The sequence below is a fragment of the Arvicanthis niloticus genome, chromosome 21 (genome assembly GCF_011762505.2).
Source record: "Arvicanthis niloticus isolate mArvNil1 chromosome 21, mArvNil1.pat.X, whole genome shotgun sequence".
NCBI lineage: Eukaryota > Metazoa > Chordata > Mammalia > Rodentia > Muridae > Arvicanthis > Arvicanthis niloticus.
The window spans coordinates 21,367,079-21,391,732 of NC_047678.1; the positions used below are offsets into that span (position 1 = coordinate 21,367,079).

A 24,654-nucleotide genomic window follows, 5' to 3' on the forward strand; every position below is an offset into this window, starting at 1 on the left:
AGGTCCCATGAGGGATTCTTTTTCAAAACAAAAAGCAAGCAAGGCAGATGCTCCTGAGAATTGATCGTAAGGTTGACCTCTGGCTTCCACATGCACACAAAGACACTTAACACATGTGCGCACACACAGGAAAACAGTCCAGCTGAAACAACTTCTTTCTAACAAGTGTATGAAACAGAAGGGCCACCATGAGCTTTTGTCTGCTAGTGGCAATCTAGGTCACACCATCACCTTGACTGAGGTATGTGGCCAAATATGGGAAAGTGGGCGGGATACTAAGGACCTTGAGAGGAAGTTGTGTGTTTGAGGAATGAAAACTTGAACACTAGCAAGCTCAGGTGGGTGGAGGCCATCAATCCTGGACATAGGAGATCAGAACAGCTCCGAAGCTGCTTTCCCGTGGTCGGTAAACTGAGTTTCTACAGGACACTGGCTGAAGTTTGGAGGTCGAGGTCGGCAACAGTGACAAAATGGTCACTCTTTCCAGGAGACTTTGAGCCCAATTGGGAATATATGTCACTGTGGCATGGGGGCTAAGAGTCTAAGCGAAGGTGCTTTCAGCGGGGTTAGCCATGACCTGTCCAGAAGCCGATGTCAAGGCATGATTAATCGAGGAGAGATATCTTAGAGAAACGCCTGTGAGAGTAAATAAGGAAGGAGTCAGATGAGAACCTTCTGACTGTGAATACAAAGTAAACGTGACCCAACAGAAGGAGAGATGAAAGGACGGAAGGCAGGCAGAGGGGAAGTTTCTTAGACTACAGAGCAAGCTGAACACGACCATTAGGGAGCCCTGCAGCCATGTCACTTGCCGCATGTCTCCTCTCCCAGGAAAGGACCTACTTCAGGATCCCGGCCACACTAAGTCACTGCTGAAAAAAGCCTTAGAGAACATGGCTGCAGAATGAGTCCAGTCACAGAAGGCAGCAGTTGGGGCCTCTGGTTAATTATTTATTTTACAGTGGAAATCAGAAATGTGCGTGCTTTGCTCTTTGTAACAGGGTCTCATGTAGGCGAACCTCCAGCGTCATATGTAGCAGAAGGTGACCCAGAGCTCCTAATCCCTCTACCTTCTATGTGCTAGGACTTCAGAGAGGTGCCAGTCTGTCCAGCAAAAACCAAACAAAAAACAACAAAAAAGTGTGTGTGTGTGTGTGTGTGTGTGTGTGTGTGTGTGTATGTCTGTGTTATTTGCGCAAATATACTGTTAGGCTTACCCATATATATTCATAGAGGCTAAAGAATGATTCTATCAAGGTTGGCCATATTTTCTTGAGACCAAGGCTTTCATTAAACTTAGAGTTAGGCTGAGAGCCAGCAGACACCAACAATCCTCCTGCCCCACCTCCAAGCCTCAGCACTGGGGCTATAGGAGTGTTGCTATGCCTGGACTTTTATGTTGGTGCTAGGGATTTGAACTTAAATCCTTACATTTGTACTGGAAATGCTGTTACCCTCTGAGCCATCTTCCCAGACTTCCACCCCTGTCAAGATTTTTTAATTTAGAAAAAAAAAATATTTTACGTGTTTGTTTTTCCTGCATGTATGCATGTGTACCCATGTGCCTGTTTGGTACCTGTGGAGACTAGAATAGGGTGTTGGATACCATGGAACTAGAATTAAGGATGTTTGTGAGCGGTGGGAACTGAACCTGGGTCCTCCACAAGAGCAGCGCAAGTGATCATAAGCACCTGGACACCTCTCCAGGACCTTTCTTGTATCATTTTGTTTTGTCCGTTGTGACAGGGTCCTAAGCAGTCCATGTTGGCCTGAAACTTGCCACGTAGCAGAGGATGATCTCAAACTCCTGATCCTCCTGCCTCTACCTCCCAGGTGTTGGGACTCCAGGCATGTACCATCATGCCTAATTTCATGTGTGCATTTTCATGGCTGTGAGAGTCTATTCACCCTGACACCGCACGAACTTGCCTCCCTCTCACACGTTTAGGGATCAGCTCCTCTGTGTTTTCAGTGGGCCTTCCACTGGGAACCCAGAAGAGGGGATCAGAGGAAGGAATTACAGCCCCTGCTGCTGCAGATGGTTTCAGAGAACACACTGTTCCCTCTCTTACTGCCCATTCCCAGTCTTTGCACCTTAGCAGAGTTCTTTTAATTTACTTTCTTTTTATGTGTATGCTATACGATGTGTGTTGGGGTGAGGCGGGCGCCTGTCATAGCATGTGTGTGAGGTCAGAGGTCAGCTCTCAGGATTCTGTTCTCTCCACCGCAGGCTTCAGGAATTGAACTCAGGGTCAGGCTTCCACCGCCAGGAGACACTCTAGCTCCTGATCCATCTCTCCAGCCTAACTTTGGCAAAAATCTTAGTAACCTGCTGGTGATGAGACCCAAACTTTCTTTCTAGAATATGTGACCCAGAAAGCTTCTCCTACTTTTTTCAGGCCAGAGTTAACTTCACATACCCAATTCCTACCAAAACAGCAAGAAAGCATCAGGACGAACCAAATGGGTTACAAGCTCCACGTGGATTCCTCCTCCCTGTCCTCCTATCAGAGCAAGGCTGCACCTCCTAAAGATTCCATGACTTCCTCGAACAGCCCCATCAAGTATTTAAATGAATAAACCTCTAAGGGACAGTTCTCAGGCAAACCACAACAGATGCTCAATCTCGAAAGTTCATTTTAAAAGTGTCCTGGGGAGGGGCTGGAGAGATGGCTCAGGGGTTAAGAGCACTCACTGACTGCTCTTCCAGAGGTCCTGAATTCAGCAACCACATGATGGTTCACAACCATCTGTAATGGGATCTGATGCCGTCTTTGGGTATGTCTGAAGACAGCTACAGTGTACTCATGTACATTAAATAAATAAATTTAAAAAAAAAGTGTCGTGGGGAAAATATCACAATGGAAGAGAATGCCAGGCTATGACAGTCAGACCCCACCCTCCCAGCATTGTGAAACTGTAAGTGTTAAGTCTGAATTTTTCCTAACCTCTCAGAAGCATTGACTACTGTTGGTCATGCTTCCCATTTTTGATATAACAAATACCTGGTTTTGTTCCTGTATTTTCAGCCACTCGTGCTTGGTTATCACTTTTTCTTCCTCTTCCTTCATTTTATTTTATTTTATTTTATTTTATTTTTTTTTTTGATATGAGAACATCTGAGCTGGTTGGTCCCCCCCCACCCCCATCAACTGAGAAAACTCCTCCATTAGATGGGCCTGTGAGCAAGTCTGTGGGGTACTTTTCGTGATTGATGGTTGATATGAGAGAGCTTAGGCCACTGTTGGCAGTGCCATCCTGGGCTGTATAAGAAACCAAGCTGAGGCTGGACGGTAGTGGCGCACGCCTTTAATCCCAGCACTTGGGAGGCAGAGGCAGGTGGATTTCTGAGTTCAAGGCCAGCTTGGTCTACAGAGTGAGTTCCAGGACAGCCAGGGCTACACAGAGAAACCCTGTCTCGGGAAGAAAAAAAAAAAAGCAAACAAAAACAAAACAAAACAAACAAACAAACAAACAAACAAAAAACAAAGAAACCAAGCTGAGTGAGCCAGTAAGCAGTGTTCCTCCAAGGGCTCCGCCTCAGTTCCTGCCTCTGGGTTCCTTTGACCATAGACTGTAACTTGTAAGCCAAATAAACCCTTCCCCCCAACCCCAACTTGTTTTCCGTCAGTGTGTTAGTCATTGTTCTATTGCTGTAAAGAGACACCACGATCAGGGCAATTCTTATAACAGAAAGCATTTAACTGGAGGCATGCTTACACTTTTAAAGGACTGGTCCATGATCACGGCAGGAAGCAAGTGATGGAGTAGTAGCCGACAGCTTTACATCCTGATCTTTGCTAGGCCCAGTGTGAGCTTCTGAAACCTCAAAGCCCATCCCTGTGACATGCCCCCTGATCCCTCCTAAACAGTTCAGCTCTGGACTAAGTCTGCAAATATCTGAGCCTAGGAATCCCTGCAAATACATCTGCAATGGCAAGAAGTTCTCCGTGGCAGAAAACATGTGCAAGAAGGAAGAAGGAAATGGGGTTCAACAAGACTCAGTTAGCCAGGTTGGTTCAAACTTCTTGAATCTGACCCTGGGTGGTTTATTTTTGACATAGTTAGGCAGAGTCCTACCTTGGAACCAAGACTCTTTCTGACAATTGTCACAACAAACCTTAAGGCATGGGAACACTGAGACTCCATTGCAAAGTACTTAACTCTCCCAAAGTACCTGTGACCTTTTCCAGAAGAATGGGTTCTTTTGACTGAGAAACAGATCTCAGGAATCAGGGGATTTGGGTGAAGTTTAGCTCCACAGAACAGCAAAGCCCACAAGGTTATTAACTGCATCCATTCCCAGCCTTCTGGGTGGAAAACAGGTGCAAATCCTTTCTGTTGAAGAGAAAAGCCTGCATGTATAACATTCTTGCTTTCTCTAGAACCATCTGTGAACCATCTGCCCTTCCACAGAGAAGCCAACTAGAATATGGTCTCATTGTGTTGCCCCGGCTGGCTTTAAACTTCTGGACTCCAACTATCTTCTGCCAGAGCCTCCAGAGTACCCAAGACATCCAGCTGCTCAGTGCTGCTCCCGGAAAGCATGGTAATTTCTCACTCTTTGATAGAGGACAACTTGCCTAGAGACAGTAGGAGTCTGAGAGTAAAATGAGTAAACTGGTCTATCAGGCCTTCTCACTGGTCCTTCTAGGCACTCTTCTGACTCCTCAATGTTCAGATGATAGAGTTCAAGGCCAGCCTGGGCTACAAGGTGAAGCCATATATCATCCAACAAAGCCTTAACATGGTGTCCTGGTTTGCTTTTTGCTGCTGTGATAAACACCATAACCAAAAAGGAACTTAGGGAAGAAATGGTTTATTTTATCTTATGCTTCCAGGTCACAGTCCATTGTTGAGGAAGCACTCACATAGTGACTCACAACCATCTGTAACTCCAGTCCCAAGGGACCCGGTGCTGTCTTCTGAGGATACTGCACACTCATGGTTCACGGGCGTACATTCAGGTAATACATACATACACAGAAGATAATAAAATAAAATTTAAAAAAGAAAAAGCAAGACTCTAAGTTACTATGGTAGAGAAGCTGAGTCAATGTACTAAGGGCTAGTAGCATGAGATCGTGAGATAGCTCGGGCTACAGACTGTCCCGAACCCCATACATTCCTCATCATTCAAAACCAAACGAGCTAAGACATCAGACCCTCACAAAGTTAGTTCAGCCAGGCTTGAAGGTCTTCACCTTTAATTCTAGCACCTGGGGTGGAGACAGGAGCATCTTGCATTCAGGGCTACAAAGAGAGACCCTGCCTTCCATCCCTGATACAAGCAACTTTAATAAATGAGACACGGACACAAATAGTTAATTTCAATGCATGGGTATTTTAAGTTGAAACGAAAGGAAATAAGCAGTGAAGGGAAAAAAGGAGAGAAAATATAGAAACATGAAGGAGGAGCAGGTTAGGGAAAAGTTGTAAAAACAACAACAAGCGCTTTCAAGGAGAACAGAGTTCGGATTTGGAGAAGGAGGTTGACCCACCTTTTCTTTATTCCATAACTGGATCAGTATGTTGTACACCTTTAGTCCCAGGACTTGGGAGGCAGAGGCAGGCAAATCTCTGAAAGTTTGAGGCCAGCCTGATCTACATAGTGTTCCAGGACAGCCAGGGTTATTAGACACCCTGTCTCAAACAAACAAACAAACAAACAAACAAACAAACAAACAAACGCACACACACACACAAAACTTTGGATCTACAGCTGTGGACAGTAAAGCTCTAAGCATTGCAGACACCTTCTTGAGGACCAGAAGCTCCCACCCAACCCTACTCTCTTCTTCCCAGTTTACAGGAAAGGAGGAAGGAATGGAGAACGGGAGGCCAGCCTTGTGGTTGAATGTTTATCTGAGAGGCTTCTCATCTCCTCGAATTAACTGGCTTGGCTTTCTTTGCTCATTTTAATGCCAAGTATGATGGCGGTGGAGGGTGGGTAGCGGTGGGCTGGTTTGCTGGCTGAATACATTATTGGGCAGGAAACTTGGTCTGGACATGGGTTAAATGGATTCTGAGAAAAATAGCCAGGAACGAACTATCTTAGTAATGTTCTATTAGGAGATTTAATTAGGCAAAGGGGTCCTGGCAATGCAAGTGTGTGGTAAAGGGCTGAGAGTATGATCCAAAGACAAGCGATCAGGCCACGGATGTTCTATGGTGTCATGGCACCTCGGAGGAGTGGATGTTTGACACAAAACATGTTAAAAGTGCCACTCCAGTAGATCCTGCTGTCCTGCAGTCTTTAAGTTACTACTGGCCAGAGCAGCCGAGATGACCCTCACTAACAGACCTGTGTAACTTCCTAGTTGGGCAGATTTTTTCAAGGTCCACTCTGAACATTTGCAGGACACAGGACACGGCGACTAATGAAGATACAACATGGTATGTGTAAATATTTATAGGTTATAAACAGTACTGACAAACTTGAGTAACTTAAGTTATTTTCCTACTTTGACCGAGGTGTTTTCAAAACAACATGCAAAGCTAGGTTGGAATTCTGGATTTTTGAAATCCTTGGAGTTTCCCAACAGCATGTGGCATCATAGGTGGAGATGGTCTCCAAGCATGACTCCTGCCTGCCTCCTGTGGCATGGCTGATGGTCCATGGGTTTAATTTAAGCTTGTAATTAAAATCCTATCTGTTCAGCTTTCCTTTTTTCATCCCAGAACATTTTGCTTATTTTTGTTTGTTTTCAGAACATTTTGGTTTGTCAATTTGCTAGCTAGCATTCAGCCTTTCTCATGTCTCTCCAATATACCTAATTCAAAGAACAATTGGTATTGAGTATCCCAGCTGGTCTTATGATCAATAATCATGTCCATCCAACTTGCAGTTCTCAGACACGGAAAGAAATCTAATGAAAGATAACTTTGTGTTATGCTCCCCACAATGGAAACATTTGGTCCTAACTGAGATTTTTGTGCACTAAACAAAGTCCCAGGCAATAAAATTGAAGACCATGTCTTTTTTTTTTTTTTTTTTTTATGTACTACAAAAAAGCAAGCTGTCCCTAAAATTCCTAAAAATAACTGAACAACAAAATCTGTGGCTACTTTATAAGATTGCCATTTTTGCCATGCCTGATGGTAAGGTGTGTGTGTGTGTCTGTATGTCTGTGTGTCTGTGTCTGTGTGTGTCTGTGTGTCTGCATCTGCGTGTGTGTTCATATGTAAGTAAAGAGCAGGTTTTTCTTTTTTCTTTCTTTTTTTGTTTTGTTTTTTGGAGACAGGGTTTCTCTGTGTAGCCCTGGCTATCCTGGAACTCACTCTGTAGACCAGGCTGGCCTTGAACTCAGAAATCCACCTGCCTCTGCCTCCCAAGTGCTAGGATTAAAGGCATGTGCCACCACTGCCTAGCAAGAACAGGTTTTTCAAGGTCCTTATCTTGATCAAGGCTAGGCAAATAAACCTCAAATTCCTTAGGTCAAACTTTGATATATACTGAGGTAGACCTGCTAATGTGATTCTCTGTCTACAATAAGTCTTTCTTAAATATTGGTCTGTTCTTAGTAGCATTTACCAAATAACTGGCTCAGAGAAGAAGGATTTTATATTTTATCATTTTCCTAAATAAAGCAAGAAAGATTTGGGATTAGATGTTATCTAAATGCTAGGTTAGTATGTTTTCCCACTGGAATAAAAGAAAGTTTGACACCCATAAAACTCATTTTGTTTTGTTTCACATTAATTTATTTTAGGAAGGTGTTGTTTATGCCACGGTGCCTGTTTGAAGGATACAAACAACTGGAAGGAACTGGTATTCTTCCACCAGGTGAACCTCAAGGAGCCAACTTAGGTCATCAGGCTTGGCAGCAATTGCCTCGACTCACTGAGCCATCTATGGCCTGTAAAACTCACTTTAACGAACAAATATTTTAATCCATTTGTAAACATTGGCTAAGTTTATACAATGTCTGTCCTCTATGCCCACCATCCTCTGTCCTCTGGATTGGTTGGCATATGAGAGACACCATAAGAGAGAAAAAGCAGTTGACAAAAATCAACTGTTAGACAGAAACATTTTTTTAAACGAATTATTTATTTTATTTACACGAGTACACTGTCACTGTCTTCAGACACACCAGAAAAGGGCATCAGATCCCGTTACAGACGGTTGTGAGCCACCATGTGGTTTCTGGGAATTGAACTCAGGGCCTCTGGAAGAGCAGTCAGTGCTCTTAACCAGACAGAGACATTTTATGGATCTAAGAGCCACTCATTTTGGAAAGCATCCACTGCCTTCTTGTAAAATAAGTATTGAATATCCTTTTAAAATTTTGAGTTAAATAAAACAAACTATAGGAGAACTACAGAGAGATATATACTGTTATAGCAGATGTTTACACATGATAACTGGAAATTAAGACTTGGTTATAGAATCTCTCCACAGCAAGGTCCCCAAAGAGGAAAAGACAGAAAACTACAAGTTAAAAATAGATGCTTTCATGAAGGAGGAGGAGGAGGAGGAGAAAAGGAGAAGGAAGGAGAAGGAGAAGAAGGAGGAGAAGAAGGAGAAGCAGGAGAAGGAGAAGCAGGAGAAGGAGAAGAAGGAGAAGCAGGAGAAGGAGAAGAAGGAGAAGCAGGAGAAGGAGAAGAAGGAGAAGCAGGAGAAGGAGAAGAAGGAGAAGAAGAAGAAGGAAGGAGAAGAAGGAGAAGCAGGAGAAGGAGAAGAAGGAGAAGCAAGAGAAGGAAGAGGAGGAGGATGGGGAGGAAGGGGAGAGGAAAGGAGAGGAGAGGAGAGGAGAGGAGAGGAGAGGAGAGGAGAGGAGAGGAGAGGAGAGAATTTAAGAAGGCAAGAGAAATGGCTCAGCACATTAGGAGCACACACTGTTCTGGCAGAGGACCTTCATTCAGGTCACAGCACACAGCAGCTGTAAGCTCAGCTCCTGGAGGTCTGATGCTGTCTTCTGGCCTCTGATGGCACTACATTCACACCTGCAAACCCACACTCAGACTTACATATACATCTAATTTAAGATATAATCTTTAATAAAATAAAAAGGGGGCTGGCATGGTGGTATGTGCTTTTAATTTCATCATTTAAGAGACAGAAAAAGCATATCTGTTAGTTCAAGGCTGGCCTGATCTACATAGCAAGTTCCAGGACAGCCAGGGTTACATAGTGAGACCCTGTCTCAAAAACAAAACAACAAACAAAGACAACAGAAAAAACCATCACACCAGTGACTTCTGTCATTTCCAAACAGAGCGATGGCTCCATCTGGTGCTGCTGACTCTCTCCTATACTACAGGATACAAGCTCGTAATTTCTTTCTTGTCACCTCAAACTTGTACCAACTTCTGAGAACTCATCCTTGTGAAGGGCTGGTGACTCTCATTTTTTTTCAACTCCAATGATGAGTGACCAAACTCAAAACTTCTCTATCGTGTTTAATTTTCACTTTTTGTGTTTCTGAAATACTTTTATATCTAAGTAAGATATTTGGAATCGTCTCTGGTATAAAAAGTAATGATAATATTGGTGTTACTAAAGCTACAATAGAGATATATTTTAGCTTCACATTAATTATGTTTTTGTTAGGACTGTATACTTAACCAAAAATCCTTAACCTAGTTTATGGTTTTTACATGTATTCAGTGTGTATATATACTTGTGCCATAGTGGATGCATGTAAGTCAAAGAAAACTTGTTTAAAAATAAAAACACAAAGAAGAAACAGCTGGATGTGTTGATGCACACCTTTGATCCCAGCATTTGGGAGGCAGAGGCAGGAGGATCTGTGTAAGTTGAAGGCTCTGGTCTACATAGAAGTTCTAGGCCAGCCAGGACTACTATAGTGAGACCCTGCCTCAAAACAAATAAACAAAACAAATAAAAAAAACTATAAAAATGAATAAGAAACAAACAAAAAAAAAACCCAAAAAATGTATTCTAAAGTTTATAACATATATGCAACTTTTAATGGGATATTCAACTAAAGTTGTTTATGATGGAAGAAACATTCTACATACTTAATAAAGTATTAAACTAGCTCAGGGCTGGTAGCTCGTGTTATAATCACAGTACTTTTGAAGTACAGGTAGATGATCAGGAGCTGAACGCTATATTAGTATATTGGACTATATTAGGCTACATGAGACCTTTATTTATTTATTTTTTTTAATGTTCAATAATGGAAGGCTGGTTAACTTAAGTACGCTCTAACTGGGCCTAGTATGTCAGACCTCTGATACCAGAACTCAGAAGGTAGAGGAAGGAGGATCATTAGGAGATGGAGAGCAGCCTGGGCTACATAGTGAATTCCAGGCCAGCCTGTTCTACCTAGTGTGCTCCAGGCCAGCCAGGGCTACATAGATAAATCCAAGCCAGCCTGGTGTACCTAGTGAGTTCCAGACCAGCTGAAGCTACATAATAAGACCCTGTCTCCAAAAACAAAACAAAGCAAACAATCAAAATAATTTTAAAAATGAAGTATGGACTATGTCTGTAGTCATTAAAATGATACTGAAGATGTTTTAAAATTATTTATTTATTTTATTTATATGAGTACACTGTCCCTTTCTTCAGGTACATGGGTCCCATCACAGATGGTTGTTAGCCACCATGTGGTTGCTGGGAATTGAACTCAAGACCTCTGGAAGAGCAGTCAGTGCTCTGAGCCATCTCTCCAGCTCTGATACTGAAGATGTTTAATGATAGAAAAACATACAATTATCTACAGGAACAAGCATGCTAGGATCCAACTTATGCATACCAAAACCAAGTTTAGAAAAGAAGTCTGTGTGGTTAATTCTTGGTGCTGGGGCTGGGGGAAATGAACAGGTATTGTTAGTTTTGTTATTGATGATGACGGTGATGTGATTTCTTTTCACCCAAGAACATATTTGAACACAAAAGTGTAAAAATAAACGTACCTTACATTTGTAGTTGGAGTGATGTTTCAGAGGTTAAGGACACAGGCTGCTCTTTCTCCCAGAGGACCTGAGTTCAGTTCCCAGCGTCCACACGGCTGTCCACAACCATCTGTATGTAACTCAAGGGATCTGAGGATGGGCTCTTCTGGCCTCCATGGGCACTGCACAGATGTGCACAGACACGGATGTAGACAAAACACCCATGCACGTAATAAAATAAAATGCACTTTATAATTATAGGGTGCAACACTGTTAAGTAACTGTAACTTTACTACCTCAAATTTCCTTAGACAAGGTTTTTATTGCTCTTGTCTACAGCCTTGCAGCCCTAATTCTGCCTTACTCAATAACCAGAAAGAAGTTGCTAACCTTTTTGTACCCGAGTTTCCTCATTTGTTAAACAAGGACAATAACACCTACCTGGACTTCAGACAGGCTAAATATTTGCAATCTTCTGTAAATTACAGGAAGACTGGCACTAGTTTTCATGTCAACTTGACACAAACTAGAGTCATCTGAGAGCAGAGAACCTCAGTTGAGAAAAACGCCCCAATAATACTGTGCTATAAGCCGTTCTCTCAGTGGTTGATGCAGGAAGGTCCAGGTTGGTTCCAGCCCTGGGACGGTGGGCCTGGGTTTTGAGCAAGCCATGAAGGAGCCAGCCAGTAAGCTGTGTTCTTCTATGTTCTCTGCTTCTGTTCCTGCCTCTAGGCTACTGCTTTGAGCTCTTGTCCTGGCTTCCCTTGACAATAGATTATAACCTTTACGATAAACAAAGCATTTCCTCCCCAAATTGCTTTTGGTCACAGCATACATTAGCAACAGAAACATAAATGAATACATGCCCTTACCTGCTGAGCCATCTCACTGTACAAAACGTGTGTGTGTGTGTGTGTGTGTGTGTGTGTGTGTGTGTGTGTGTGTGTGTATAACAATGCACATGTATGGAGGTCAGAGAACAGCTTTGTGTAGTCAGTCCTCCTTCCATAGGTTTGGGAGACTGAATTCAGGTTGCCTCATGAAGGAATTTCCCTGGCCTCCAGGACTGCTTTGGGAAGAAAGTCAGGAATGGTAGCACCTGCCTAAGCCCAGTCAGTGTTCAGGAGACTAAAGATTCATGCATTTAGAGGCAGCTTAGGCTCGAGAGGCAGATACTGCTGTAGGTTTCCTTGTTTGGTTTTCTTTTTGTTTTGATATTTAAAGAAGGTGAAGGATCCCACAAAGTGACAGAAAAGAACCAGAGAGTTAGCTGCAAAAGACACTTCATTCTGAAGCTGGAGAGACGGAGCACCTACTGTTCTTGCAGAAGACCTGGATCCACCACCAGAAACTGTCACACAGCGAGCAAGTAATTGATGTCTGTTGAATAATTCAGTATATATTCTCCAGAAATCTATTTGGTAAGCAGTCTTGTCTTCTCTTTCATCATTTTTTTTTTTAACTAAGTAAAAGAATAATCAGTTGGTTTTTTTTTTGAGACAGGGTTTTACTATGTAGACCAGGCTACTCTCAAAGTCAAAAGAGAGAGAGCTGCCTGTGTCTACCTCCTGAGTATTGGGATGAAAGGCATGTGCCACCATACAAAGTATAAAAAAATATTTTAATGTATTAAGTTAATGTTGTTGTTGTCTTTATATTAAGAACAATAACAATATTAGAGTTAAACATAAATTATATTAATTTATTAGTGACTGATTTTAGTTAGAATTTCTATTGCTGTGATAAAACACTCTGACCAAAACCACCTGAGGGAGGAAGGGCCTATTTCATCTCTCCTGTAGTTCGTCATTCCGGGAAGTCAGGGCAGGAGCTCAAGGTAGAAGCCTTCGGCAGGAACAGAAGTGGGAAGCAGTGGACAAACACTGCTCGGTCCTCAAGGCTTGCTTGGCCTACTTTTTAAAATATACTTCAGAACCACCAGCCCAGTTGTGACACCATCCACAATGGACTGGGGCACCCCAAAGATTAATCACTAATTAAGAAAATTCACCACAACCTCGCCTCCAGGCCAGTCTGATGGAGCCATGTTTTCAGTTGAGGTTCTTCTTCCAAGATGATTCTAGTTTGCATGAAGTGACCAAAAAAGTAACCAGCTCAAGGTGCTTATGATGTAGGCTAATACCTGAACTGGATCCCAAAGTCCACATGGCAGAACTGCCTGCATGGAACAGCTGTCCTCTGACCTCTACATATAAGGCCAGAAAGTAGGTGTGATGTGTGGGTGGGTATTCCTGGGGACTGGACCCAAATGTTCTACCACTAAATTACATCTCTAGCCCTTTGCCCTACTTATTGTGTAAATGGAGGGGACTTCAGGTTTTTTTTTTCTCTCTTTCTCTTATTCATTCCTTCTTTTTGAGACTGTCTGGCCTTGAACAGGATGACCAAGGATGACCTTGGATTTCCTTCTAAATTCTGGGGTTATACATGGCCACATTTGGTTTATTCAGTGTTAGGGATTTTTACACAGGGGTTCATGTATGCTAAGTAAACCGTCTACCGGATGAGCCACAATGTCAGCCCCAGTCATTCTTTATTTCTTCCTTTACCTGGTACTTACTCCCCTCCCTACCTCTGCCCCTTCTTTCCCTTTCCAAGACAGAATCTTATTCCATAGCCTAGACTAGCTTGGAACTCACTTCACACTCATGGAGACACTCCTGCCTCAGTGTTAGTCTCACTGGACAAGACTAACTACTACCACAATTTTTTGAGTCACATTTGAAATAAACTTTATTAAATACTGGCCAGGCCAATGGACACTGGCCAGGTCCATACCTGGAATTCCCAGAGAAGGGCAAGAACTTAACATTAATCAGAGGCTTGGAAAGGCAACCCCCACTCAATGCTGTGCACTTCTTGCCTTCAGGCATACATCCTGACGTACTTCCTGCCTGTGTGTGATCAAACACATCCTGTGCAGCTGGGGCAACCCAAGTTTGTTTACAGAAGCTAAAACACAAGTTGCTTGCTGTCTTAAAGAACGACCCCCCCCCCCCCAGCATTCCAGGAAGCTAGCTGTCCTTGGGCAAGTGGCACTTACAGGTTAGAGGCATCTGTTTTATAGCTCTCTTGAGCACAGTAATTTAAACTTAAAACACAACTTTAGTTATTGCTTCGGCCTCCCAAGTGTTGGCCTTGCAGGAATGAGCCACCACACCTGGTTACCCCTTCCTCGGCTTCTGCTGGCATCTGCATGGTGCTGCCTTACAGAACCTCTAACTCCGATAGCTCCTCCTTAGACCCAGAGCATAGGACTGGATTATCCCACCACTACAAAGCATTTCATTTGTTGGCTTTGTATCTCACACTCCTTATTGTTAACAGCTTAGTTTGATAACAATGATCCAGGGACAGGGAACTTTTTCTGAAATGGTCTGCAATAGTTAATTTTTGGGTTTGGAAGTCGTGTGTGCCAGGATAAAAAGAGATGAGGTCCTTCTATCATGTGGATCCTGGTAATAGAACTCAGGTCTCGGGCTTAGTAATAAGGGCTTTTACTCACTGTGTCATCTCACTGGCTTTAGTTTTTAAATTTTTTATTTATTTTTATATGTATTGCATGCATGTGTGCCTGTGTACCCTGCCCCTCTGCTCCAGGGCTAGGGTTATAAATACCTGTCACTGTGCCAGCTTTTTATGTGGGTGCCAGGGATTTGAACTCAGGTCCTCACTCTTGCCTAGCAGGCCCTTATCAAAGGAGCGTCTTCCCAGTCTCTTATTTGTATTTGATTATTTATTTATATTTAGTATTTTTAACCACTTAGGGCAAAAGCCAGGCCTAGTTGTGATTATTATCCTGCCCTTGGGACATAGAGACAAGATGAAGAGAAGTTCAAGGTCATCCTTGACTATGTAGTAAATTATTGGCCACCCTGGGACATACCCTGGGATACTGTCTTTAAAAATTATTTAGGCCAAAAAAAAAAAAAAAAAAAAAAAAAGATAGAAAGAAAAAAACAAACAGAAAACATTTATATATAAAAGTAGATGCTTTTTAGTCTGTGGCAGCCTTTAGGTTTCTTTCCTAACTCACCAACAAAACAAACAAACAAAAAAACCCACCATTTAAAAATGTAAAAGTAAAACAAAGCAAAACAAAAACCGCTCTTGTCTGATGGGCCATGAAAACATAGTCAGGGTGCCAATTTGATTTTTGGATTGTCATTGGCCAGCCCCCAGGCAAGATGGCCTTTAATGAAGTACAGTAGCTCAGAATTGGCGTCTTAGCTTCCAGTCCTCCCTCCATCCCACTTTATTTCCTCTGATGCCCCATTACCCTCAGGATGACCTTTATAATGTTAATAATGTCCATTGTAATCTGATCTCTCCTCTCCCTCCTCACCGGGCAGCTTTTCCTTGCTTGTGCTAAGTGTACCTCAGTTGGACTCTTCCTTCAGGCCTTCCCAGAAGCCCTTGCTTCTGTCTAGAAACTCCCTGTCCTTCCTCTCCCCAACTTGTCTATCAAGTCACTATGCATTATTTTCACCATATTTCCTGGAACCCTGACATCAGGTCCGGTGTCCTTTCTTGGGTTTTTGTAACGTTTCGACTGAAGTACTTGTTGCATGACATGTTTTCTGCCCTAGCTGGGAGCTGGGAACTCCTGGAGACTGGCTTTTTCTCAGGTGTGTCCATAAGAGCAGTTTTAGGAATACACCTGGTGAAGACATGTTAACCCTTCATCTGCCAAGTTAACCCTTAAGGACAGGATCAGTCTTTCTTTACAGATGAAAACTGAAGCTCACAGAATATGAACGGTCTCCCCAAAACCCACACAGAAATTACGGACTACAGAGCTCCTATTGTTCATCCCACTACTCCATGCCATTCCCCCAAATCTCGGGAATGGCAAGAACAAACCAGCACACCAAATCCAGTGTCCTCAACCCTACATTAGAAAACTGCATTCTTAGCTGGGCGTGATGGTACACATCTGAAACGCCATTACTTGTGAGGGAGGCTAAGGCCATCGAGGCCACTGGTCTACATAGTGAAATGCTGTCTGTCATAGTGATTGCTCTGTTGCTGTGAAGACACACTATGACCAAGGTGACTCTTATAAAGGATGACATTTAATTGGGGGCTGGCTTACAGTTTTAGAGCATTGGTCAATTATTGTCATCACAGTGGAGACCGTGACAACATGCCCCTAGGGCAGTGTCTTAGTCAGGGTTTCTATTCCTGCACAAACATCATGACCAAGAAGCAAGTTGGGGAGGAAAGGGTTTATTCAGCTTACACTCCACATTGATGTTCATCACCAAAGGAAGTCAGGACTGGAACTGAAGCAGGTCAGGAAGCAGGAGCTGATGCAGAGGCCATGGAGGGATGTTACTTACTGGCTTGCTTGCCCTGGCTTGCTCAGCTTGCTTTCTTATAGAACCCAGGACTACCAGCCCAGGGATGGCACCACCTGAAATGGGCCCTCCCACCTTGATCACTAATTGAGAAAATGCCTTACAGCTGGATCTCATGGAGGCATTTCCTCAACTGGAGCTCCTTTTTCTGTAATGATTCCAGCTTGTGTCAAGTTGACACACAAAACCAACCAGTACAGGCAGTGACAGACAGAGCCACATCCTGGTTCACAGGCTGAAGGAGAGAAAGAAACATTGTCCTCGTCCTCGATGAATGTAGGCTTTTGCAAACATCAAAGCCCACACTTACTTCCTCCAACAAAGCCACACCTCCTGATCCTTCTAATCCTCCTATCAAAGAGTTCCAGTCCTTGGTAACTAAGCATTCAAATATATAACCCTGTATGGGAACAATTCTTATTCAAACTGCCACACTGACTCAAAATTATTTCAAGAAACCAAGAGATAGCTCAGCAGGCAAAAGTGCTTACTACTGCTGGGCAGTGGTGGCACACGCCTTTAATCCCAGCATTTGGGAGGCAGAGGCAGGCGGATCTCTTGAGTTCGAGGCCAGCCTAGTCTACAGAGTGAGTTCCAGGACAGCCAGGGCTACACAGAGAAACCCTGTCTCGAAAAACCAAAAAAAAAAAAAAAAAAAAAAAAAAAAAGCTTACTACTAAGCCTGTCTACCTGAGGGGACCCACCTGACAGCAGGAGAGAAGAACTCCACCGGATTTCCCTCCTCTCTCTCTCTCTCTCTCTCTCTCTCTCTCTCTCTCTCTCTCTCTCTGTCTCTCTCTCTCTCTCTCTCTCTGTCTCTCTCTCTCTCTCTCTCTCTCTCTCTCACACACACACACACACACACACACACACATCCTGGAACTTGTTATGTGGATGAGACAGGCCACCACACCTGGCTGGACATTAACTTTTTTTCGACATTTGAAATCTTCATTTTTAGCCTAGTCTACTTATGAATTGCAAAGAGTATTTTTAAAACTTTATGGCCCGGGATGGAACACTTAGAAATCTTTCTTAGATCCTATTTTATCCAAGAGATGTATCCTTTTAAAACCCTTCCTGAGTACATTATGATGGCCCAAACCTTTAATCCCAGCAGCTGAGAGGCAGAGGCGGGCAGATCTCTGCAAGCTTGAGGCCAGCCTCATAGCAAGATGCATGACAAACAGGGCTATACAGAGAGACCCTGCCTCAAAATTAACTATCTAATTAATTGATTAAAAATCATTCCTGTAATCCCCCCATCCCCCTTTGTTTCTCTAATCAGCTCCTCTGCTCACTTCCCACAGCAGTGATTCCAAACTGTCGTCAGGGACTTGATGAACTCTTTCTCACTAACAGCTCTAACAATGACAGGTTAAATAGTCAGAACTTAGAGCCAAGGCTACTCATTTATACCTGTTGGCCCTTGTCTGCTTAACCTGCAGACTGTCTCAGTCATAGTGCTGAGCCCAGGTGTGTACATTGGTGACTGTGAAAGACCCTCAGGTTGTACTAAGGGCTATAGGGGACAGGTGGGAGTCATCAAGAAATAGAAATTGTCCTGAGACAAATGGGGATTTTGAGATATGGGAGAAATAGACATCTCTAGGGGCAAATGGGCTGTGTTCCAAAAATTCCATTTTTAAATCGACTGTTTGGAATGCAGAACACATTTCCCCTTAGCAACAATGCTATGAATAATTGCAGATCTTTTCTCAGAAAAGTGCACGTGAACTGCTTCAGCCCACGATGTTACAGAACTCTCTGCTAAGACACTTCAGAGTTGCCTTGAGAATATCCCTAAATCCTGCGACTCTGAATTATAAATAAGCTGTGTATATAGCTGCCACCCCAACTAGACTGTGAACTCTTTGAGGACTGGAGAATGTTGAATTATTCATTTTTGTATTCTGAATGCCTGGTGTATAACTGGCAATAAATGTTGGTTGCATAAATGAATGGAGAGATTTAATAGGCATTTGGATGGTATTGAAAGCATCTTAGGGAATAAAGAGAGTCACATTTAACGGGTACCTTAGTATGTGTCTGGTACTGTACTAAGACAGCCAATAAGCAAGGCACTTTGTTGGGGTTAGACCCAGGGAGGATGAAGCAGAAGATGTAAAATAAATGTGTGTTAAGATTGCTAAGTGTGGTTTAGATGAAACAAACACATTGAGTATGTTGATCTGAATGGTGTCATAGAGAAATGGTCACAGGAATGGAAGCGAAAACCCTCCCCTGTGGTGCTGAGCCTGGCCTGCAGGGAACTCTGACTTCTAAACCGCAGGGAATAGAGGAGGAAGCCTAGTAGGTCTGAGAGGAATCAGGAAAAGGACAGAAGTGATGGTCTGGATCAGATCCTGGTTTAATTTCATCTGATGATGAGTTTTCTATAAAGTATTGTTCTGGGGCTGGGAATGTTATCAGATGGCAGGGGGTGGGGTGGGGAGGTACTTGCCTGGCATACACAAACCCAGGGTTGGATCTCCAGCACCACATAAAACTAGTACAGTGGAGCGTGCCTGTAGTCTTAGCACTCAGGGGCGGGGGCTGGGGAACCAGTTGGTCCAGGTCAATCCCATCTCACTGGGAGAGATGCCAGTCTGCATTTAGCTGGGTTTTTTTTTTTTTTTTTAATTTAGTTTAATTTTTTAAAAGTATTTATTTGGTTAGTCTCTGACTTTGTACATTTAACTTTATTTTAAATTAAGCTGCTGGCACTTCCCTGCAGATTGAGGTTGTCTGTTGTTTTCTACTGTAACTGCAGGTTAGGCATGTGTTAAAAGTCTGGTTGGCATAAGTGTAAAGGTGAAGGTGATGATGAGCCAGAAGGGATTCTGGGCCAGAGGGAGAATGAAAGTTAAGAAGTTTGAAGAGGGAATATCACTGCAATGCAAATTTTGGTGGAGGAAGAAAAATAAGAAGACATAAAACACAACACGTGAGTATGAAAATGTCGTAAGGAGTTCGAGGCCAGCCTTATCTACAGAGCAAGTTCCAGGACAGCCAGGGCTGCACAGTTTTCTTTATTTTGTTTGCTAACCTTAAATTTCAATCTAAAAGTTGATTTTTAAAAGGAGTGGATAGAGGCGGACAGGAAAGGAAAGCAGACAGCTATTTCAGAATGTCAAACGATCCTAACCCTTCAGAAAGCACCTTGTATTGCCAGCCTGGCCTTGGTTTTTGGAAAGCTTAATGTCAACAACTTCTATATTTACTTTACTGTGTTCAAAATGCTCGACTGCAATCAATACATGCTGTGTATGATATTCTGAGTGTTTCAAGTCAGTCTATCCTTTGGGTTTTATTAAGTAATTTAGATCTGACATTGATGAAGATAAAGTGAGAACTGTCTTAAAAATGGTTAGTTTTATGACTGTCCCTAAGGAAAAGATGAGCATTTGCCCATGTCCATACTGGCAGCTTCTCAGACATCTAGTAATTTAAGAGTGACCTAATTTCCACAATCTTCAAACCCTATGCCAGCCAATGAGAAGGGCAAAACCAACCAACTAACCAAACAACCAAACAACAACAACAACAACAAAAACCCAAAGTCCATAAACAAACAAATGAACAAACAAACAAACCACCCTAAACCCCTATATAAGGCAATGAGGATAAAGACAGGTCACACATGCTAGCTTTCCAACAGTTACGACATAAAGAGGAAATGACAGGATGAAGTTGTAATGAATCAAGCAAGCACTTGATAGGAATAGAGAGAATGGGACAGGTACACTTAACTCACCATAAGTGTACACAAAATAATCAGAGCAATTGTATTTTCTATAATCTCACTGTGCTAGCTAGTTTTATGTCAACTTGATACAAGCTAAAATTATCTGAGAGGACAGAACATTGATTAAGAAAAAATGCCTTCATAAGATGGAATTGTAGGCAAATCTGTAAGGCATTTTCCTAATTAGTGATTGATAGGGAAGGGCCCCGCCTAGTGTGGGCCTGGGTTCTATAGTAAAGTGGGTTGAGCAAGCCATGGGAAGCAAGCCAGTAAGCAGCACTCCTCCATGGTTTATCTGGATCAGCTCCCGCCTTCAGGTTCTTGCCCTGTGTGAGTTCTGTCCTGACTTCCTTTGTTGATGAACAGTGTTGTGGAAGTATAAACCAAATAAACTCTTTCCCTGCCCAAAACTTGCTTTTAGTCATGGTGGTTCATCACAGCGATAGTAACCATAACTGATATACTCATCATCCAGAAAAACATTTCTGGGGCTGGAGAGGTGACTCAGTGGTTAAGAACACTGCTCTTCCAGAGGTCCTGAGTTCAATTCCCAGAAACCACAAGGTGGCTCACAACCATCTGTAATAGGATCCAATGCCCTCATCTGGTGTGTTTGAAGTGACAGTATACTCACATACATGTAATAAATAAATCTTTAAAATAAGTCATAAAAAAGTCAAGTCTTCTACTTCCTCCTCTCCTCTGCTTCTTTCTTCATTAGTCGAGGATGATGTTGAACTTCTGATCTCCCTACCCCTTCTTTCCAAGTATTTGAGCTTGCAGGTATGCCTTATATGTATGCACTACCGTGCCTACTTTCAATAAATAGATATTACTGCGCATGTCAGCTTATACCTGTGACCTGAGACTTGGGAGGCACATTCTTGTACTTATTCTCAGCTACATAGTGAGGTCAATGCCAGACAGGGTATCATAGTGATACTTTTTTTTTTTTTTTTTTTTTTTTTTAAATGTATGGGGCTGGAGAGAGAATCAGCTAGGAGCATGCGTGCATGCATTTCTCTTGTACAGGATCTTGTATAGGACCTGAGTTTGGTTTCCAACATCCATATTAGGAAGCTCACAAGTGTCTGTAACTCTAGCTCCAAGGAGATTGGAGGCTAGACCTCTGGCCTCTGTGGGCACCTGCATTCACATACACAGAACCACACACACACACACACACACAAACACAATTAAAAACAAAGAAATCTAAAAATATATTACCATTTTAATTAACTTAGTTTGAAACATGTACTTCCTACGTTGTCCAGGTTTCTCTTGAATGCCTGCTTAAAGTTATCTTTCTGCTTCTACCTTCTTTAAATATTTATTATTATTTATAATACACTGTAGTTGTCTTCAGATACACACCAGAAGAGTGCATAAGATCCCATTACAGATGGTTGTGAGCCACCATGTGATTGCTAGGGATTGAACTCAGGACCTCTAGGAAGAGCAGTCAGTTCTCTTGACCACCGAGCCATCTCTCCAGCACCTGTTTCTACTTTCTAAATGTTGGAACTCCAGGTGTGTTTGTGACACCTTGTCCAGCTGCATTCGTTACTTTTCTGTTGTTGTGATTAAAACACCACAGTGTTTATTTGGGCTACTGGTTCTAGACTTAGAGTGGAGGCAGCAGGTAGAAGAAGCAGCAGCCCAGAGGTCACATCTTGAACTACAAGTGTGAAGCAGAGAAAGCACATTGGGAATGGTGTGAGGCTTTGAAATTGCAAAGCCTGCACCAAGTGAATACTTCTTGCAACAAGGTTACATTCTTAAACTTCCACACAGTGCCATCAGTTGAGGACCAAGTGTTCAAATGCCTAAGACTATGGGATCATCTTATTCAAACCACACTAGCCTTATGATCATTTTAATATCAATATAATATTCTGTAAAATAGATGTATGATAGTATAGGTAGTGCTTCAAATTGGAAATTTGGATTGGATCTACTAATCTTTTAAAGAGAAATAATTACAATGACATAAACTCATAGGAAAATACAGGGTTTAGTTATCCACTTAAAAAAAAAAAAACAACAAAACAAAATAAAAACAACAAGGTTTCACTGCACCTGTCCTAGAACTAACTCTGTATGTAACCAGGCTGACTTAGAGATCAACCGTCCTCTGTCTCCCAGTTGCTGAAATTAAAGGAATGTACTATCATGCCTGGCCTATTTATCAACATTTTGAGGGAGCATAAAATATATATTTGTTGGATGTACTGTAAACTGTTAGCTCCATATAGATCATACTTTCAACTTTAGATCATTATGCATTCCTATCAAGGAGGTGATGTATCTTGAACACGGAAAAGTTATTTATTTATTTATTTATTTATTTATTTATTTATTTATTTTTCCCCTTCCCTTCTCCTGCTTGCTACCCACCACCTCGCTCCAGCCTGCTGGCTCTGGCTCTGCTTGCTCCATGAATGTTTTGTGGAGGCCAGATGAGGGCATCAGATCCCCTGGAAGTAGAGATACAAATGGTTGTGAGCTGCCATGTGGGTGCTGGGAACTGAATTGGAGTCCTTTGTGAAGGCTAAGAAGTATAACTATCTTACTAATAAAGAATTATATTTACTTAATAATGATATGTATCTGATCTACTTTAACATATAGCTACTAAGTATCATACCATTTAGACTATTTGGATTTAACAATGTAATACATTGTTTCAACATAACACATTGTTTCAAAGACAATGCAATGTTTCAATGTAATGCAATGCTTCAATGTAATGCATTGTTTCAATGTAATACATTTCTTTTCACTTACGATGATGTGAAAAGTGAGAAGACTAAAATCAGGAACCAACTACCAATTAATAGAGGCACATGACTATAATCCTAGCACTTGGGAGGTGGGGGAAGGAGGATCTGGAGCTGAAGGTCATCCTCTGCTATACAGTGATTTCCAGGCCGGCCATTTCTAAACCAAAAGCAAATACAGAAACTTGCCATGAGACAAGAATCATTAGGAAAATCTAATGTATAATGAATTACTAGTGGCAGAATTGTTGGTTCTGATGCTTTTCCATCTTTATATACTATGAATATTGCCAATTGACCTTAAGAAATATTCTATTAATTTATAACCCCGTTAGCGGGACTATTAGAATGATGACCCTTGAGTCTCTGCATGCCTGAAATACCAGTATTAAGAGTCTGAATTTGAGGAGGATCCAGAATTTGAGGTCAGCCTGGGTTACCAAATTAGACCCAGTCATAAAAAAGTCAACATACCTTAGGTTGCCAGATAAAAACTCAAATTTAAAATTGTTGAATCTCAATTTCAGATAAACAATGAATACTAAACAGCCTGCACTAAAAATTGTTGGAGAAGATGAAAATCTACTTGGATGCCCAGAGGACCCCAAGGAGACAGTGTGTCTGAATCAACGTGGTTCCTGGAATAGGAAGAGGGTCTTAAAAGAAATTTAAATATGAATGTCAATGTGAATATGAATCAGAAACATCTTTCTGGGTTTGTGTTTTGAACTTGTTTCCCAGATGTTCTGGCCATTTTGGGGTTATTAAGGAACTGAGACCCAGCTGGTAGAAGCAGGTCATTCAGTGAGAATCTTTGGATGTTAGACTCTGTCCCTTATTCCTGCAGCACTATTTCCTGGTTTATGTGGCTTGTATGCGGTGACCCTGCCTTCCCCACTAAGATGAACTGAAACCCTCTGAAACTACGAGTGAAAATAAATCTTTTTTTTTTTTTTTTTCTGGAACTGTGGTCACAGTTGTGTGAAAGTAACTCAAGCAAAAGTAGGGGTTTTAGTTATTGATATTATATTGATTCATTAAATGTGAGATATATACCATATAGATATATGATGCTAATGATAGTGTAGAATATACAGCCTTCTGTGAAATAATTTTGTAAATCTCAAACTATTTATTGTAAAATAGAGCATTTATTCAAATAACTGACTGTTTTATACCTAGGCTGTATACGTTGGCAGTCAAGTAATCCCTTGCAGGACATTAACCTGATTTTCCCTAAAATGGATAATAAATGAAAAAAAGATCTTAGGTGGGCACTCTTAATGAGCTTAAATTATATGTGATTTTCCTCCTAAATATTTAGTTTAAACAGTTTATTTTCTATAAACAATCTATCTGATTCCTTTTCAAACGAGGCTCCAGCAAGCCAATAAAAGAAAGGGGTACAGTTCAAGTTGGTTTGCTCATTAGTGCCATAATCTATTACTTTAAGACCCCCCCCGCAAGGTGACCCTCTGTAAGACCCCCACACGCTCATCGATCACTCCCAGCCCGCGCTGCTGCCCACACCTCAATTTATCATTGGTGGGAGGCTGGGAACTCGTCTCCCCTTTCAGACCGCAGTGGGCAGAAGACCTGCATGTCCTACCTCCTCCGTAGCCTCTGCTAACAGCAGAGAAACAGAATTTTCTCTTGGCTACAAGCTGTGGGACAGGAACTGCCAGTCTCACTGTTCTGCAGCAGCACTCACCAGCTGTTCTATCTCTTTGTCTGCTGGTGGTCATGTTATCTCTTTTTAAACTTAGGATGTTTTACACAGTAATTTCAGTCCAGAAGAAAAGAAAAGTCAGAGTCCAAGAACATATAAACCAAATAACACAGATAGCTCACCCCTGCCACGGGTGGCACAGAAAAC

General features: G+C 42.1%; 2 protein-coding genes across 10 annotated transcripts in view; one reads left to right on the forward strand and one right to left on the reverse strand.

The window, feature by feature from the left end:
* Pccb (propionyl-CoA carboxylase subunit beta) overlaps positions 1 to 11,030 on the reverse strand; it is an 80,693-nt gene extending 69,663 nt beyond the window's left edge. Inside the window, exon 1 of the mRNA XM_076917700.1 lies at positions 10,891 to 11,030. The gene's annotated coding sequence lies outside the window, so the exon portion shown is untranslated. The remainder of the gene's footprint in view (positions 1 to 10,890) is intronic.
* LOC143435398 (uncharacterized) lies at positions 24 to 23,486 on the forward strand. Of its 9 annotated transcripts, XR_013105645.1 has the most exons (8): positions 27 to 241; positions 3,911 to 4,013; positions 4,386 to 4,549; positions 4,842 to 4,967; positions 6,361 to 6,396; positions 12,094 to 12,290; positions 19,024 to 19,197; positions 23,306 to 23,486. XR_013105645.1 is itself a non-coding variant. In XM_076917701.1 (7 exons), the coding sequence occupies exons 2-6, from the start codon at positions 3,934 to 3,936 to the stop codon at positions 12,240 to 12,242; spliced, it is 555 nt and encodes a 184-aa protein (XP_076773816.1). In that variant the 5' UTR covers positions 32 to 241; positions 3,911 to 3,933; the 3' UTR covers positions 12,243 to 12,290; positions 23,306 to 23,486. The 9 variants fall into 9 exon arrangements, 2 of the variants coding, with proteins under 2 accessions (XP_076773817.1, XP_076773816.1); XR_013105647.1 differs by lacking the exon at positions 6,361 to 6,396 and having other exon boundaries at positions 31 to 241; XM_076917701.1 differs by lacking the exon at positions 19,024 to 19,197 and having other exon boundaries at positions 32 to 241.
* Positions 23,487 to 24,654: the final 1,168 nt, after the last annotated feature.

Excerpts from the sequence above, each read along its gene's own strand:
- LOC143435398 (XM_076917701.1), top strand. The coding sequence starts at position 3,934 with ATGGCAAGAAGTTCTCCGTGGCAGAAAACATGTGCAAGAAGGAAGAAG. Across the intron at positions 4,014-4,385 it reads AACAAGACTCAGTTAGCCAG|AACCATCTGTGAACCATCTG; the intron begins GTTGGTTCAAAC and ends TGCTTTCTCTAG. Across the intron at positions 4,550-4,841 it reads TGCTGCTCCCGGAAAGCATG|GTCACAGTCCATTGTTGAGG; the intron begins GTAATTTCTCAC and ends TTATGCTTCCAG.